Below are 18,104 nucleotides of genomic sequence, written 5' to 3' on the forward strand. Positions count from 1 at the left end.
TTCCTGCCCTGCAGCATCCCCTGTCCTCTTTAACTTTGTGCTATCACCCTCCCCGGCAGTCACCTTTCCATAGAACTCCTTTCCCAGGTTTGGTGCTTGCCAGCAAGTCACAGCTTGGACTCTTCTGAGAATCTGCCCCAGATTGCCCTCAGCAGTGAGAAAAGGCTGCTTTTTCCTGTACATTGAAAGCTGTGGGATTGAGTCACCTTTCTTCTCATGTCAGAGAGCTGAGACCTGAAGATCTCATGTACATCTGGAGTTGGAACACGTGGTGCTAAGTTGAAGGTGAAGAACTGGGGGTAATGAAATGACTGATGCGCAACATGAAGAGAACATGAACATGAAAGCCCTGCCTGGGTTTCCTTCTGGCTGAGAGCTTCACTGCACAGCACCCAGACCCTTCGGTTTGTCTTCAGCAGTAGCCTGTCTCCTGAACCTCAGAGAAGATATACCTGTATGAAACAAAACATCTTTAAATACTGAGAGCACCTTAAAACACAGCCCTCCACCACAGGCAGAGAGATTTCTGAAGTGGAGTTCACCCAGCTCTGAGCATGGCTCACCAGGAGGAGGGCACAGGGCGGCAACGAGGCTCCCACAGAACCAGAACCCCTTTTCTGCTGGGCAGCAGGCAGCCCCTGGATCCCCAGGCAGCTGGAATGAGGCTGAAGGAAAGCTGGGCTTCCCCAGTGGCTGTGCACCACATCACTGCTTGACCTGGTTGTGAGAACTCAGCTGGATGCAAACCAAAACCCAGCACTCACACTCGCTTTGGGGGTCCAGTATGTACAATAAAAATTTTGTTGGTGCAACCAGCATCAAGTTAACAAATACAACAGCACCACATACCATTTTTTCGCCCCTACCTCATTGCTTACATGCTGTTATGACCTGGCTGAAAATCTCTGTCCTGCTAAGTACCATCTGCCCCTACCAGGAATCCTTTGGACTTTGGTGTGGAAGGTGCTATAATTATGGCTCCTTATATTATAAGCCATAATTATATAGTGCCTCCTTTATTTGGGGGAGAATTCAAATTATACTAACCTGCGTGGGTTTCCCTCCAATCATGCATCTTCTCAATCCAGAATCATAAAAGCTCTCCCATTCAGAAAGGCTCAGTATTTCTTAGCCTGATAAACCAAGTCTGGTTAAAAGAAGAAGAAAACAAGCACAGAAAATAGTTACTCTTTTTAATTAATGAAAAGAAACAAATTTTAAACCACCTGTGACAGCTTCAGGCAGAGATTTGGCTGAAATGTGGCAGGCTATGTAGATATCATTCAACTGCAGTTCTAGAAGCTCGGACTCATCTTCTATCTCAAATTCGGTCTGACTTTTCACAAATTTATCAGATCAGAAAGAATGGAAGAAACAATATTCTGGATGCTGGAACAATTTACTGCAAAGAACCTGGTGTTGATGCTGAAAAACATGAACCAAGCATCACCTCTGCAAAAACCAGATTACGGTAAGAATATTTTTAAAATTAAGATCTCATAGTTCAGGAAAAAGATATTCTAACACTTTCTCCCTCTCCCCACTTAATTCAGATCACAAGACAGACTGCTAAATCAGCATCAGTGCTATACCCCTATTTAGTATTGTTTCAGAGGCTGTGGTTATTTACAAAAAAATGCTCAAGACCTGAGAAATTTTTTACGCTAAAATACTTAAATACTTGGCTTTAGAAACGTTTACCAGGAAAAAAACAGGAAAAGGATGTGGCCTGAAAATACTTGTAACATCTTCATCAGTGTCATATATTTATTCATATGAATTTGATTTCACTGAGAATTAATAAGTGCAAGAAATCTGAAGTGCAGGTGTGTCGCGCTACCAAATGAGCGGCTATCAAGCTCCATTTGCAGGAAGGAAGACAGACATTTTTTAACTACAGTGGATGTTGTCCACTAAAAACCCTTTAAACCTTTCACTGAAGGGGCTTTAAAAAAGGCAGAGGCTCAGAATGTGCACGCCAGCTCACTGAGGGAAGCAAACCAGGGGGAAGAGGAGGGGGAAGATGATTACGAGGCAGAGGGCAGGAGCAGCAGGGAGAAGGCACGAACAGCAGCTCTTCCTTCTTTTGGTTGAAACCCAAGGGTTGATGGTTTGGGGTTTTTTTGTGGAGCCACTGAGCCCCTTTCTCTGGGGACCACATAAGTAACTTTGCATACACAGGTAGCATCCTGTAGATAGAGAGGCTGACACGAAACTCTCCCTGCCCTACTCCACACAGCCTCACCCCAACTGAAATGTTCTTGAAATTAATCAAAAAGACTGAAAGCTTCAAATTGATTAGGTGATCATATACATACAAAACATGAAAGGAAAAAAAAAAAAAAACACATTCAATATTTATTTTGCTTGCTACTACATAGTATCAAAACGGTTTCAACACTTACCACCCGAGAGTAGTTAATTCCAAGTATGAAAGGCTAGACAGACAAGTTTTTTAGAAGAATGTAGGAGTTCTTTAGAAGAGTGTGACCATCCAGTCATAAGTGATGCAATGTTGTCCCTCCTGGGCTGCAGACAGAGCAGGGCCCCAGGAAGGAACAGTCTTGGATATTGCACTCCATTGCAGGTGTCTTGTATAACCTTTAGAAAATCCTTCTTGCTATCTCTGCTTCTATTTCCCACACATAAAATGGAAAATAAAAACCAGACCCTTCCTATGCCAGCAGGACAAGACCAAAACAGGTACACTGAGAAGAGGAAAAAAACCCACAATCTTGGCTGTGCTCAGCAGGCAAAGCCTGTCATGGTGCATTGAGATGTCCTGTGCAGAAACCTAAATCCCCCTAAACCACACTAGAAGTGGTTTGTCCAGGCACAAACATGACACCTCATCAGCACAGTGCTCAGCAGGGATAGTATTTGATAAACAGGTTGTAATATGAGCAAAGCACCAAACTGATGTGTCCAACTATGCACACAAGAGGACGAAAGAGATTTTCATTAGTGGCCAAATCCTCTGTGCACTCTACCTCTGGTGATAAAAAGTTATATTTTCCTAGTACATCATGATATCATAAATATATTCACTGCTGCTGGCCTGTTGACATTATAATAGACTGTGAGTTGATGTTTGACACAACAATGGGACACACAATTTACATTAAAAAGTAATAGAACAGAACACAGAGAAAGCAAAATTAATTCCAGTAAAAACATTTTTTTAAAGTTTTCCTCCCCCCCCCCCCCCCCCCGCCCCCCAAGCAGGTCTTTTGCAAACATACAATTTTGTAAGAATATTTCCTTTGAGGAATATCTTACCTATAGGAAAATGTACATTTGTCAGCTTCTCACTGCTGTCACTACATTTCTAACTAATTAAACTCTTAATGCTAATTATCTAAACTTGGAGGTTTGCTATCTTTCAATGTGTTCTACCATAGGAACACTGGAAATCATGATTCAGCTGCCAACCTGACTTTTTCTCTTCAGAGTTTTTAACTCTTCCCCAAACATCCACTGCTGGTTCCAGTCATTTGAGCCCCTTGAGACGCACTTTCTCCCTTGCCTAAAATGACTCTTGGGTGTTTCTTCCATTCATTATTTTCCTGTAATGAAATGACATTCAGTGACCTTCCCTCCCTGCTGTAAATATGTCTGGCAGTTTCTCACAGACACGCTGTACCATTACACCTCAGAAGCAAGGCAAGGAAAACTGACTTTTCCCATGAAGAAGAAATGGAACCATGAGATGTTGGGTGTGATTGAAACTCTTGTGGTCACCAAAGGGTGCACGCAGTACCTCAGCCATCTAAGCAGCCCAGCTGGCTCAAAGTTGAGTGTAAGTGCTTTTTGGAAAGGAGGTCCAGTTGTACAGTTATTTTCCTAGAGTTGTACATACAATTCACAACTGTGACAAATAAAATGAGATCTTGACCATCATCAGTAACTGATTTTTTTTTCCCCCCTCACATTGCAGTATTCCAGCCAAAGTGCCTGTCTGATCTTGCCAGGTCAGTCATATGGTTTGGAAGTTTGTATGATCTCAGGAAATATTAGATTTGTGAAACAGCTGTCTTGAATTTTTCAAAGGTGGTGATAATTTGAAGACCAGTGTAGCTAATGGTTTAAGTAGAAAAAAATACCTTAGAGGTGTCAAAATGACTCAGCCATTAGGCAGAAGAAACATGTAGGCTGTGTTGTGTTATGCAGGGCCATCAGCTGGGGTTCATGAGCTTTTCTTGAACACCTGCTCTGCAGAGCCAGAGAACAACTGAAGGCACAAAATCTGCAACACCAGAGACAAATCACCAGTTTTAAATTTCCCCACTTTCAGGGCACTGAGATGGGGAATATCTGCCCTGCTGATCTGGACTCAGAAGTCCCACAGGAGCAACCCCAGCTGATTTCTCTGTGGAAATGGAGACACGTCTCTCAAAAAATACTAGATCAGTTCACATCAAGGCTCAAAGAGCCAGAGCAGCTCACCTGCTCTCCCAAGCAGCAGGTTTAGCTCCTCCAGCACTGAAAGGACCCTTGTTCCCTGGGGCACTGTTGCACAGCCAAGGTTGGCTGGTGCCTCCCTCAGTCTTTCCAGAGGACACTACACATCAGTGACAAATATCAGTGCCTGTGCTCAGACCGCTGCTTCGGCTCAGCTTCCTGGGCCTGGCCTCCCGGCCCCACCAGCCACACACACTCAGTCCTTGCGGCCACTTCCTCCTCAGGAAAGTTTCATTTCAGCCACTCCTGTGCTTTGGTGCTCTCTGCCCATAGCCATCAGAGCTTTTGGCTCTCCCTTGCTCATCATTCCACGGTGAGGATGCCGGGGCAAGCGGAGCCAGCGAGGATGAGATGCTGAGTGCTTGGCTGGTGGGGACAGGTTGGGATAAACTGTCTGGGCTACATGATAAGCTGTTCCTCCCGGTGACACACCGCAGGCAAACTCATGGCAAGGCTGAAGACGAGTTCCTCATTTCTCCTGTAGCCACGAGATGGAGCAACTCAGTTACAAACAGTTTTGCAGAGCCACCAGATGAAGGTGATAGGACATTTCATCCCACTTCTGGCTCATCCAGAGGCTGCAGGAAGTTCTTGTGGATGCTCTCTCTTCTCAAGCAGGGCAAATACGTCTCTCACTGGTTAGGCTATGATTTAAATTGAGCAAAAAAACTCACCATGTCTTCACTGCACAGTGCTGTGTGGTTACTGACATGTCGTAAACTGGTAGGCTGACACTCCTCCCAAGAGCCAGGACTGACAGCAGGAGAGCCAGGACTTCAGCTAGCACAGCCTAGCACTGCAAGGAGAAGGTTGGCCTTAAAGGCAAGCACAGGGAATCAGCAGAACTTCCCTGGCTGCCACTGAGAGATGTGTGTGTGTCATGAAGGTGAGGTCTGTGTGGCAGCAGCGGTGCTGCAAATCCTCTATACCAACAGAAAAATGCGTGTGAGGCAGCTCCTTCATCAGGAAAAAGGCACAATCGATTCAGCATCCAAAACCACGTGAAACAGGAGGTGTTTCACACACTGGTGGCATTGGTGACACACACAGATGTGTGAAGGACAGAGGAGAATGTGCAGAGGTGGCCCTCTTCTTCCAAGTCTCCAATAAAAGGCATACTTGGACTTGGGGACTCTGTGAAGAGACACATCCCATTAGCACAGAGTAGGGCCTGTGTTGAGAGCAGAAAGGTTCCTTGCTGCCAACTGCTTTCTCCCCCCTGAAACCCAAGTAAGCTATTAATGAACATTGTGAGAGGCCTTCATCAGCTATCCCAGCCTTTCCATGGTGCTGATCACTTGGATTCATTTTACCCTCTCCATCAGCCCTCAGCGTTACACTTTTTCACCCATTCCATTTTGAAGGGAGAGGAGCCTTCACACCTTGCCCCAAGTGCATTTGTCCCCATGTGCATACCTTCCTGGCCATTTCTTCTCTGAAAAACTCACAAGGATACTGCTGGAAAAAAAGCTGATCACTCACTGGCGGTGGCTAAACTAACCCTGCCACTGCTGCTTCCTCATCCTGCCTTTCCCAAAGCATCTCTCTCAGATGTGGAGTCTCGTGAGGCTCTGTGCAGCAAGGGGACACCTTGTCCAGGGACACTTGGTTTGGGACAGCCTCCAGCAAGGTGGACAGTGCTCATGTGGCTCAGAACATGCTGGTCAAAGAGAAAATGAGACAGAAGAAAAAGCGCCAAGCGTGTGAGGAGAAAACCTTGAGTGGGAAGAGAGAGCACCCGCTCTAAGCGTTAGTGGCAGTTTCAGAACTGGCACCTGCAAACCCCAGAGGACAGGGCAGTAGCACAGAGAGTGCTCCAGCACATCTGTGCTGACAGCAGCTCTGCTTCCCACCACCCAGGCTGGCCCACCCCAAATATCTCTTCATGGTGGTGGTGCCTGCCTGTACTGTGTGTGGGGTTCTGTTCACATCCAGAATGCAGCCATGGTCACAAGACCACCACAGGATACACAGAAGTGAAACCTAGCTGAGAAATGAGAGAATTTGGATTGTTGGTTTTTTTTTTCCTTTGGTGGTGTTTCCCTTAAATAGAATAATTTCAACTAAAATACCATGAGGAAACCCCAAGGGACTCTTTCATCTCTCATCTCTTATTCCCCATCTCTTTCACAGATGCACAGTTTTAATTTAGCCAACATAACCCTCAGTTTTGTAATGAAAGGAGTATGTAGAAGACCGAGCAAAACTACATTGTGGCCTTTCTTTCCCTTTTTGGAAAGAACACTGCAAACATGCATGCAACAGCCAAAAACCCCCACTTTTTTTCCCCCTTCCTACCCAAACAAAATCATTGCCTGACACTCTCCATGGGTACATTTCCTTCTCCTTGGGAGTATAAACAGAAATAAGAGTAACCCTTGACTCTTTTGAAACATCAAGTTGAAGTGAACATACCAGATCACCACTGAAAATCAGCAATCTTTTTCCTTCCTGATATTATGAAAAGTAAGGGAAACAATGACATAATCAACTCAAAGCACATTTTGACAACTAGCACTCTACCCATGGATGCTATGTACAATCAATAAAATCCTGTATTGGAGAGGGGGGGAAAAAACTAATCAACCAACCAACCAACCAAAAAAAAAATAATTCAAAGAAAGAAAGGTCTGCAGAACCAGATTTTCTTTCTGTGTTACTGGAACCTCGTTTTAAAGGGTGACTCACAGAGATGTGAGTCCCACAGAGCCACGTATTTGCATCCTTAAATGAGCTCTGTGACATCCTGTGTAATAGTTTGCCTGCAGATACGGCATGGGGAAGCCAATGCTGCATGGAAATCTGTGATGAAACAAGAAGCAGCAGCACTCAGTGCTTTCTGACATGCTGACCAGCAGCTGCTTTTCATGCAGCTCACTACACTGCCTTAAAAGAAAACACAAGACTTCAGAATTCTACAAGCTGAGAAGGAGAAAAAGTCAACAACCAGTGACTAGATAAAAAACTGGACACTGCACCATTCAATATGAATCAAGCAAATGCCTCTTTATTGCTCTCTTCTAACTCTAATATACAGTTTCTCTACCCCTACACGTGATCACACAACTTACCATTAGTAAAAGCCTTATTGCACGAGGCAAACATGGGCTTTTCTATTTTTCATTGGCTTCAGAGTTCCTTGGCATTCACCTATCACCTTCAGCTCTTCTTGTCTCACCCCTTGTTTTCCTGTTAAGTAACAGTGGTCCTTCTTATCTCTCTTTCAAGGTGACTTCAAGGGCAAAGCTACTGGCCTAACTCGGGCTCATAAAAGCATTCATATCCCTTTCCTGGTTCACTTACTGCATGTCCATTTTCCTCTATAAATATTCCCACAACCAGAGGACGAGGTAGCCCAAAGGTAAGATGGCAAGAGATATTTCACTATAGCAAAACATTGCCTTAAAACTTTCCTCTTGTCATGAGATCTGAAAACTAATTATATTTTATATAACTTGAATTTATTACAGCATAGCTAGCTTTTGTAATGTCTAAACAAAACTGGCCTTTGAATTTATGCTTTATATAATATTTTTTCTGTTTATTTTTTAATAAATCTGCACAACAGACCCTAGACTGAAATACCTCTTAATCATAGAGAGAATTTTCTTAGTTAAACATCTTGGTGAGAAGTTGAAATTCTATTCCTCTAGACCCAGAATTTCCTAGACACACTTTCAAACAAATTAAAAACAAGACTGAAGAAAAAGGAAAGTAGTAATGAAATCTCCTACAGAGGCATTGAAGTAAAGAACTTTGTCAGTATTTATTACCTTTCAGAAATTCCTTAACTAACTTTTCCTCCCTTTGGCTCTCAGCAATGGGCTCCCTCCCAGCATCAGACTCACAGTGCTTCATGCTGCTTTTCTTACTTCTGTCTAAGCCAGGAATTTACAGAATCTCATTTACCTACCATTACTGTGTACTTAAGGAGCAAAGAACTAAAGTTCCTTTTTGCTGATCCTCATCTCACTCAAAGAGATCTTAATCTCTCAAACCACAGCAAGGGAGAGTTTGCCTGTGAAATACTCAGGGGGATGACTTGATCTGGAGGACAGAAACTTTGACTGGTCTGTTGACAAACAGTTGACAAATCTAAAATGAACAGCATCAAAATTAGCAGCTCATGTAGCAAAGACACTGATTTGAAGTAAAAACTAAAGAGCAGCAGGAGAAAGTAATTACTGGGTGCTGACAGAAAGATCCTGTAAATAAACTTTATTTACACGTTCTATTTGCTATCATGGAACTGGCTGGAGGAAGGGATCTGGTGTTCCTGGGCATTTGCATTTTTAAGTGACTACAGCACTGCAGAAACCAATGAGCACATTCCTAGTCCTTATCAGGAGAGTCTGAGGGCAGGATCAAACCAGAACCCTTCCTCTAAAGAAGATAATTACTTCATGACCCCAGCTCACAGAGTGCCTGCCTCGACACTTTTAGTCCCCTCTTTGGAGGAGAATCCAGCTGCATGTTTCCTGTAACCCCTGTCTCCGCTGTGGTAAGTCTGGCTGATTTAGACAAAATCGCACCCTTCTACTAAAGACTTAATCTTTGCTAGAAATAGCCCATTGGAAGCTTCCTGCCTGCAGCTTTCAGACAGCTTCTAGGAGGGACAGAGGTACTCAAAGTCCCTCTTTGCCCAGGGATGATGGGAGAGGGTGCAGGATGGCAGTGACTGTATGGGATCTTCACATTAATAAATGTGGGAGACTCTTAAGTTCTTGGCTCCCCGAGATCTCTTATGATAACAGGATCGACATAGATTTTTCCACCCTCGTGATCCAAGTAACCCTAAAATCAGGGTCTGCTACATTGGTCCTGCAAAGAAATTGTCTCTCCAAGGTGACGGTGCAATCACATACTCCTTCCAGCCTAAATTACAAGACAGCACAGTCTGGGGTTACAGGTAACAGTGCAAGTGAGGCATGGATACCAGGAAAGCCTATTCCCCCTTGAGGTACAACCTTGCCCCAGAATCACTGCCACTGAGCAGCTCCATGCTTCTGGGAGCTGCAATTCATCACACAGCTGTCCAAGAGGGGGGAAGAAAGTATTTCCAAGGCTGTGGACTCATAGAGACCTTATTAGCCTTTGTTTTACATCTTCTATGTGATCTTCATCCTTCCTTGTGGTGATTTTCTTCTCTTCCAGCATACCTGGAGATATGAATGACACCCATGGCAAGGGCAATATCAGTGCTACTGTGGAACTGTTCCAGCTCATCATGTACACTCCCACTTTTATCCTGGGATTACTGTTCAACATAATGGCTCTGTCCTTCCTGTTTTTTAAGGTTAAAAAGCTGTCAGAATCTACAGTCTACATGATAGCCCTTATATTCCTGGATACTTTGCTGCTGTTTACTCTTCCTTTCAAAATCATTTCTTACCACCTTCAGGACAAATGGAACCTGGGGTCTGTGTTTTGCTCCACCTTGGAGAGTCTTTACTTTGTGAACATGTACGGCAGCATCCTCATCTCCCTGTGCATCTGTGTGGATCGGTACATCGCCATCCAGTACCCTTTCATGGCCCTCACCCTCAGGTCCATCAAGAAAGCTGCCATGGCCTGTGCTCTCATCTGCCTGGGCACTTCCGTGGGGACAGTCTCTACATTCCAACTGCATGGAAAGGGCCACAACATCTCGTCCTGCTTCCATAACTTCTCCAAGAGCACGTGGGAGAACACAGGCCTGTTCAGCACCTTGGAGATCATCTTCTTCGGCAGCATGGCAGCCATGACTTTCTGCACTGCCCAAACTATCCGGTGCCTGAGAAGGCACAGAAACCCAGACAACCCCCAAACACACAGCACCAGAGCAGAGAGGATTGTCGTGACAAACCTGGTCGCCTTTTTGGTGTGTTTCACACCTTACCACGTGGTATACTTAATGTATTTTTTGGTGAAGAACAACATCATCCATATCAGTTTTCAACAAGTGCTACGAGACACTGTTCAGGTCACCCTTTGCTGGGCAAACCTGAACTGCTGTCTTGATGGAGTGTGTTATTATTTTGTTTTAAAGGAGTCCTTGGAAGACCCATTACAAAACAGTGAAAAAAGAGCCATGCAAAAGCCTTGATTTATGTACTGCATGTTCATGACTTGGGATGATGTGTGGAGAGGCTTCTGTGGAAAGTAAAGGGCTCTGAACTTCTTGCCTAAGCAGTTCACTTTAAATATTCATGGATGAAAATATTTCCTGAAAACCAAAACTAAGTCCATTTCCAAGAGGCTGTCCCTCACTTTTTTGATTTATTTCCATAATGTTTCCTGTTATTATGTACGGATAAAAAGAAATTTAATTATTCATATAAATAGTAATGCATATTTCTTTGGATGTGATTCTCCTTTACTTTGAAAAGAAAAAAATGTTCACTTTTATGTGGTAGCATATTTCAGCTTCCCTGTCCACAATGTACCAGCCAACCGTCCTCAAAACTTTAGTCACCACAGACTTGTTCTGTTAAGAAACAAAGACTTTAAATTCGTGATAGAAAGCTTCAGAATAAATTCTGTTGCCTCCCCTGTCCTGGTCATGTATGTTTGTCCTCACATACATGTGCCTGTTGGGTTCAACTTGCACATGCTATTTAAAAAAGAAAATAATGATGTGACTCTAAATGCAAAGGCAGCTTTAGTTTCATATGGGTATAGCAAGATATCCACGTCATTCCTCCACTGCTTGACTTGCTCTGCAAGGTGCAGAGTCACTTGTTTTAGCTGTTGTGACTACCTCACCACACATCTAACTAATGCTGCCACTGGCTCATATCCCCACACAGCACACGTTTCTTGAGTCCCCCAGTTGCAGGCTTCCTCACCACCTCCTCTGCTGTTTTGCAGGCTTTTCACATCTGTTCCTTCCTGCTTGGTTACAAACACAGTTTCATGAATAGAGCCAAACCAAACAAGAGCATGAAATAAAATCCCCATGTCCAATGTAGCGACAAACACATGAACCTGAAGGAACCACCCCCACCTTATGGGGGATAAGATAAGAGCAGCCCTGATCCCTAAAGCAGTTGCCAGAAACACACAGAAGCCTGGGGGAAAGCAGCCTTTTGGACCTCAGAACAAGCTGAGCACTACCATTCCCTAAGCAAACAAGGCAATAAAAAATAATCAAGCTGCAAGAGCCTGACATGTCAGTCAGTTACTTCTTATCAGTGTTCACAGGCGCAGATAAACCCAAAGACAAGGAGCATCCAGACTGTAGAGAGGCATCCTGCTGCTCTGGGCCACCCCCACTGCTGCCTGCAACACTGTCCAGCAATCAGCTGCCACCCTCCTGAGGGATGAGGCTGATTTAGAAATCAAAGCAAAAGAGTTTTCATATTCATGCTGAGCTGGATTCTTGCAGTACCTCTTCGAGGCAGGGGTATTAATCCCAGCCTTTGAACTGTCTCTTTTCCACACACTTTTGACAAGGGTAATGCACAAACTGTGTATTGATTCATCTCCTCTGAACTGGAGATTTACGTGTTGGGGCTCCAGTCAGTCGAAGTGAATGCTTTTGAAGTGAATCTATGTATGAGATTGTACCAAAGAAATCCAGTTCCTGTTGAGAACACTGACCTAACACAGACCTAAGTATGTGCTGCTGTTGACAGAGTCTTTTTTATGTTCAGGCAAGGAATTGTGCTTCTGGGAAGACCTGGACTGTGTATTTACCTTATGGCCTGGTTTTGAAAAAGTGCCTGAAAATAAAATTCACCAGGATATTCCAGCAAGAATTCCCTCACAATAACAATGGTCATTCCCATTGATTCCCTTAGTAACTTCAGGATATCTGACTGAATATCCCTGCCAGCAGACAGAGAATCCTCATCAGGTCCTTGCTCATAGCTTACCTCTTCACTAACTCTGCTTTAGTAGACACAGAGATTTTACCATTGCAACTTCGGGCTCCTTTTGGAAAAAAGAGTTAACAAATCGTAGAAGAAAATAGCGCTGAGGCAAAAGAGTTCTTTTGCATCTCAAAGCAGTAGTCCATGCCAAGAGGGCCTCCAGTTTAACTGACAATGCCTGAACAGAGAGAACAGGGATTGCGCCAGTACCTCGGCAGGCAGAAAATGCCAAAGTGTATGAGAAAACTGATCTCAATTACTCTTCTATAGCCTGAGGCAGCTCCATTAGTTTCACTGACATGACTTTGGGCTTACGATGCAATAACTGAGACTAGAAGCTCACCTGTAGTTTTATGCTTCCTCTGTTGCTCAGCTTTTTTCCAAATAAGCCTGTTCTCTGTTTTGTTATCCTGTTGTCCTTGGTCCCACATACCATAAAGTAACTTGCAATGTAATTTAATTTATAGTGCAGGTAGACAGCAGGGAGATGAACACTAAACTTAGCATTTTTGACTTCTAGGCTGCCTTCCTCAGCAATAACATACTGCTTAGAAGGGGCTGGGATGTTGACCAGATTAAGCATTGTTAACACAAAGGACAAGGTAAAAATGCATGAGGCTTTTCTTCATCTCCTGAGCATCTCCTCTGTGTTACTCCAGTGGTTCTAGCCACTGATTTTTCTAGCAATAAACAGGCAGAGGTGTGGAAAAGCAAGTACCTGCCCATGGACAGGGTACAGCCAAGCACGGTCTGAGCTCCCTGCCTTTCCACATGACTGCAGTGCCCCTGCCAGCTCTAAGAGAGCACCAATGGTCAGGGCACACTAAGGACTTTCATCCTACATTCCTAGGAGAAATTAGAATTTTGTAAAGGCAGCACTTTCTACTCAAAAGATCCCTGCTGGATCTTAGTGTTTCTGGGCCTCTGAACGTTCACTGTCCAGGTAAAATGTAGTGTTGTCTGATCCTTTCCTTGCTCAGGTGGGTAACTGCAGCAGCTTGCTCATCAGCAGGCATTTATATCTAAATCATGACATGGGGTATCACCAAGAGAATATTAAAATATGTAGAGTGCTAAGAAATTAAAGAAGAAATAATTTGAAAACTTGAAATTTGTATGAAGAAAAAGAAAGCAAACCCAGGGATTTGTTTGGGGACAATTTGCCCCCAAGAACCGAGGACTCATTCATAACACATACAGTTCTTAGCTTAAAATCATTAGTTTATTCTTAAAAAAAAATGCAGTGGGGGCCAGAGAGCTGTCATAGAGCATGTTTTCTACTTGCACTTGGCTTTGCACTTGGATAGTGAAAGGCAAAAGATTTGAACCAGCACTGAAAGCACAGCAGGTCATGGGAGCTGATGAAGCTGCTTTGCTGGGGAACTTCACCCTTTGGGCTAAGGAAGGCATTTCAATTGAGAGGCCTTTCAAAAATACACCCTGAGGCTGCCAGATTTCTTGCCAAGTGTTGCAGACATTCAAGCTCATATCCTGTTCACATAAGCAATTTTCCCACTCACTTCTTTGCAGGTTTCACTGAGAGACTGTGCATGTGCTTCAGTAGCAAATGGTCTATTCCCTGCAGCCTCGCTCACCTGGGAAAGCAGTGAGGCTCAAACTTAGATTAACTCTGCACATCTGTCCTTTGCTTTCCAAATTCCTTGTGTCCTAATACAACTATTATCTTACCTGTCAGGCTCAGGAATTATCTGTTTGGCTTGGGAAGAATAAAAGGTTTTAAAAAAACCATCACCAATGATATTTACAAATAATCGCCAAAATCCCAACCAAGGCATTCATCTCCCAAATTAAAAGACTCAACACATGTACCAGGCATGCAGAAAGTTCCACAGAGTTTTCACTATTTTGGGAATAAAAACCAAAAAAGTAAGGAAAAAAGTCACTTTATATATTTTATGAACGATGTTCACATATAATGAATGGAGAAAAGTATTCACCATTAACAATATCACATGTGTAATCAGTGGTAATGAGAAAAAAGCATCAGAAAAGTAATTCTCAACAGAAATAGAAAGGGTTTCATAGGTATTTTCTTCTCTATGCTTCACTTCTCTCAAAATGTTTTAGCATTTTTACCACTGCCAAAATGGGTTAAAATTGCCTTTTGTTCTCTCTGCAGAAGGACAGCAACAGGAGCTAAAGATGAATTTGTAGCACTGTAGATACTAGGCAGATGCCCTCTGAGAAGTGAAATAGTTGATTTTGCTGTAAAATGGAAGTGCTGCAGATAGGCAGAAGCAGAAAGCACTCCCCAGCTCCCTTCACAGCTATTTCTCCACAGAGAAGAGCTGTTTGCATGCTCCTTCCATCTGCTGCATTTACTGGTGGAAGTACCACAAAGAAAAAGTGTCCTAAGTGGGACCACAGAGTGGTGAAGAATTCCCATGGCTGACCTTGGTGTGCCAGGGACACACAGATATGGCTCCAGTTTTGGAGGGAGGACACTGATCTCACACCTGACCGATGCAGTTTGCTCCTGGATTTGCAGCTGGCAAAGTCACAATCCAGTCAAGTACTCCAGCTTGCCTTATTCATCCCTGTCCTCATCCTTCCTTCCCTTTCACAAGCCTCTGCCTTCAGCTTTTTGGAGCACTGAACCCATTAGCAAAGCTGAGACTTCTCCCTGCCTTGGGTTTCTTGCTACTGAGAGAGGTCTACCATAGCAACAAAGTAATGAATCAGTGTCTTTAGCTACTGGGAAAAGCAAAGGACGCCTACAACCTCCTTGCTTTCATTTATTCCTATTATTCTGATTTTATGCACTGCTACTTCGTAAGAATGATATTTACCATGTTTTCTAATGTTGCTGTGGGACAGCATCAAAATGAAAAATCTATGAGGAATCAGAAACGTGTCCCTGGAAGAAGAGCTGAATCAGTGCCATTTACAGACAGCAAAAACAGTATAAAACATCACATCTGCTGTATGCTACAGATCCCTCTTAATCCTCTCTATTCCAAGACAATAAGGGCATTAAACTGGGACTATGTTTGAGAGCAAGCATCAGCAGTCTAGAGCTATAAACACTGGTGGGCAATTGTTAGTCCAAAACCAAGCATTACAAACCCAGGAAATCCAGTTTAGATTACACTTTGGAGTACACCACAAGAATCCCAGCCATTCCTGGGTAAGTATTAACTTTGTGACTACAAGTAAAGCCACCACCTGGAGCCCACCATTTAACCTGGGCCTACTTGGCCTGCCATCACTACTGAAACAGTGAAGGACACTGTCTGAGACAGCTTTTATCAGTTTAAAGAAGAGCTTAGGAAAGAAAACACAAGAAGCTGCAGACAGCAGAGACCTGACTGACTTCATTCATACTGATAGGAAGTGGTGTGGTTTGAAAAGGTTACAGCTGGAAGGGGGAAGAAGAAAAGGACTGTGACTTTTGCCAGACCCAGATCAACATAGCAGTAAAAGCCCTGCAGGAAGGTTTGTTTCCCTCATGCATAGCAAAATAGCCTGGTATTAATAATAAACCTGCTATCTAGACCTTTTTGTTTGAGCAGTGAGAAGACAAAAGGAAGGTTGAGGTATAAAACAGTCGGTTTCTCTCTGAGCTCAGCTCTTGCTGCTGCTCCTGCCTGTGACTGCACAGACCTTGGGGTGGGACCCTGCTGTGTGACAAGGAGTGTTTGTTCCCTTTTGAGTTGCCTTGTGGTATCCCACCCAACCTCCAATGTGGAATTGAGCAGGGATGGACTATTCCTGGTCCATGTCACTTCTGCCCATCTCTCACGACAAAAATCACACAAAAGAAGCCAGATTACCCTTAATTCAAACCCACAGCCTGCCTTATGATTCCTCAGAAAAAACACAGGCAGGCTATCAGGAAAGGGTGGAGGTAAAGCAATGCCATGGACACATTTGCATTTGTAACCCACTCCATGGTATAATGGTAAGAAAAATCTCAACACAGCAGCAGTAGCAAGATCTTTAATGCCCCTCTCTTTTGCAACACAAAATACTGAAGCTGGAATAATATGTTACCTTGGTTTGGAACAAGAGGGCAGAAACCAAGCAGTATCACTGACTCTTATCACAGATTTCATTTCTGCACATAATCACAGCATTCAGATCATTTTATGATCTACGCTATTGCAGGTTATTGCTCTCTCAAATTTGCCTTGGGATGCCCACATTCACCTGTCACAAAACATCTTTAGAAGATGTCCCAAATCTCTCTCCCACTTTTTGCCAATCAAAAATTCAATCCTGTGAGTAAATACACCCATTCTAACTATCAGGCTATCAGATTGTTCAGCTTGAACACCACAGCAGCCAGACTCCTGTACTGAAAACGATTTTGTTTGCGTTAGATGAAGCATTTGTTTTTTTAGAACTCCACAGCATGTGTCCAAGAATCTTATTCCTAACATTCTCCCTGGTCACATTACAGGTTTACAGTCCAGCTCCCACCTCATGTCCTTTAAACACAGATGCAAAGAGAACCATGTAGGTCATAACCCCTCTTATCAAAGTTTCGGCAAAACTGCTCAGGATACAATATATTATTTTCTTGGTTATGTACAAAATGTCAAAACAGCAAAATGTCAAACAAAATGTCTTTCTGTCAGGGAGCCAACAGGAAGGAAGGACTTTGCTGGTCAACTCAAGGACACCTGGAAGTCTTGTGATGTTTTGAGTGTTAATGAAGACAGCACAAAGGACCATCAGGAAAGTTTCTCCAATCAAACAAGATGAAGCAGCAGCCCCACAAGCCAATTGCAAGTGACAAACCAGCCACGGAGCTGCATTGCAGGTCTCCCACTGGGACACAGGAGCAGCAGATCAGGCACCTGCAGCTCCAGGATTCTCAGCCCTCAGGGGAAGAGTGGGGTTTCAAACACAGCTGGAAACAACACATGAAAATTTCATTTCTTTAACGTCTACATTTGGCCCTTGGAGGACTCTGGGGAAATTCCTGTCAGAAGGGTATATCTTCCACTGATAGAACTTTCATTTGTGGTATTACTGCACCCCACTCTCCATTACAACCACGTTCGCTCAACCTCGGCTGCATACTTAATCCACCTGAAGTGAGAAACCCTCTTCTGTATCACAGTCAGATGCTGTGGAAATGAGCCCAGTATCCCAGAGGATTAGCGTCTGGAGAATTCGAGTTAATTGCCCTCTCTGGATATACTCAGGCTCCAATGGTCAGTGTCCACATAAAGAATAAGTATCCGGGATGGATCAGCTCCTCAGAAACAAAAGGTCCCATTTTCATGCAAATAGCATTCACTGGGAAAAACAATGAAGGAGAAGTAAAGAAAAGTTAGACAAAGCAACAGAATCCTTGTGGTCTTAAGGTTTTTAGGAGGTATCAGCTTCTCCTCAAACTATTAACAAGATTTCAGAGGGGTTTTGTATTTGCTTTTGCATCCCTGGGTGGGAGTTGATAGCTGCAACCAAAAGCAAGTATCCAATTTGCTTTAACTTTGTTTTTGTCACCTAGGTCCTATTCACGCCCTCAGTTGGGAACAAATTTCAACATCTGTTACCAAACCTCTGAAGGGGAAAGAAAGAATTAAAAAAAAAAAAAAAAAAAAAAAAAGGAGGGAAGAACAATGCCATAAAAAGCAGAGCGGTGGCAATGCCAAGAGCTCTCCTGGGCAGGTGCTGGCTGTGAAAGGGGCTCCTTTGGAAGGTTTTGGCAGCAGCCCCAAGGTGAGCGAGTGCCAGGAAAGGGGCAGTGGGAGACAAGGGAGGGCTAAGGGAGCCCCTCGGCACAGGCACAGAGAGCTGACCAGGGGTGACACCTGC

At 43.7% G+C, this 18,104-nt stretch overlaps 1 protein-coding gene across 1 annotated transcript; it reads left to right on the forward strand.

The window, feature by feature from the left end:
- Positions 1 to 9,622: 9,622 nt before the first annotated feature.
- LOC134047819 (G-protein coupled receptor 55-like) lies at positions 9,623 to 10,546 on the forward strand. Its single transcript, XM_062499256.1, has one exon. It carries the CDS (start codon positions 9,629 to 9,631, stop codon positions 10,544 to 10,546), a length of 918 nt encoding a protein of 305 aa, XP_062355240.1. The 5' UTR covers positions 9,623 to 9,628.
- The last annotated feature ends 7,558 nt before the right edge of the window (positions 10,547 to 18,104 follow it).

The sequence above is a fragment of the Cinclus cinclus genome, chromosome 10, assembly GCF_963662255.1.
Source record: "Cinclus cinclus chromosome 10, bCinCin1.1, whole genome shotgun sequence".
NCBI classification, from domain to species: Eukaryota; Metazoa; Chordata; class Aves; order Passeriformes; family Cinclidae; genus Cinclus; species Cinclus cinclus.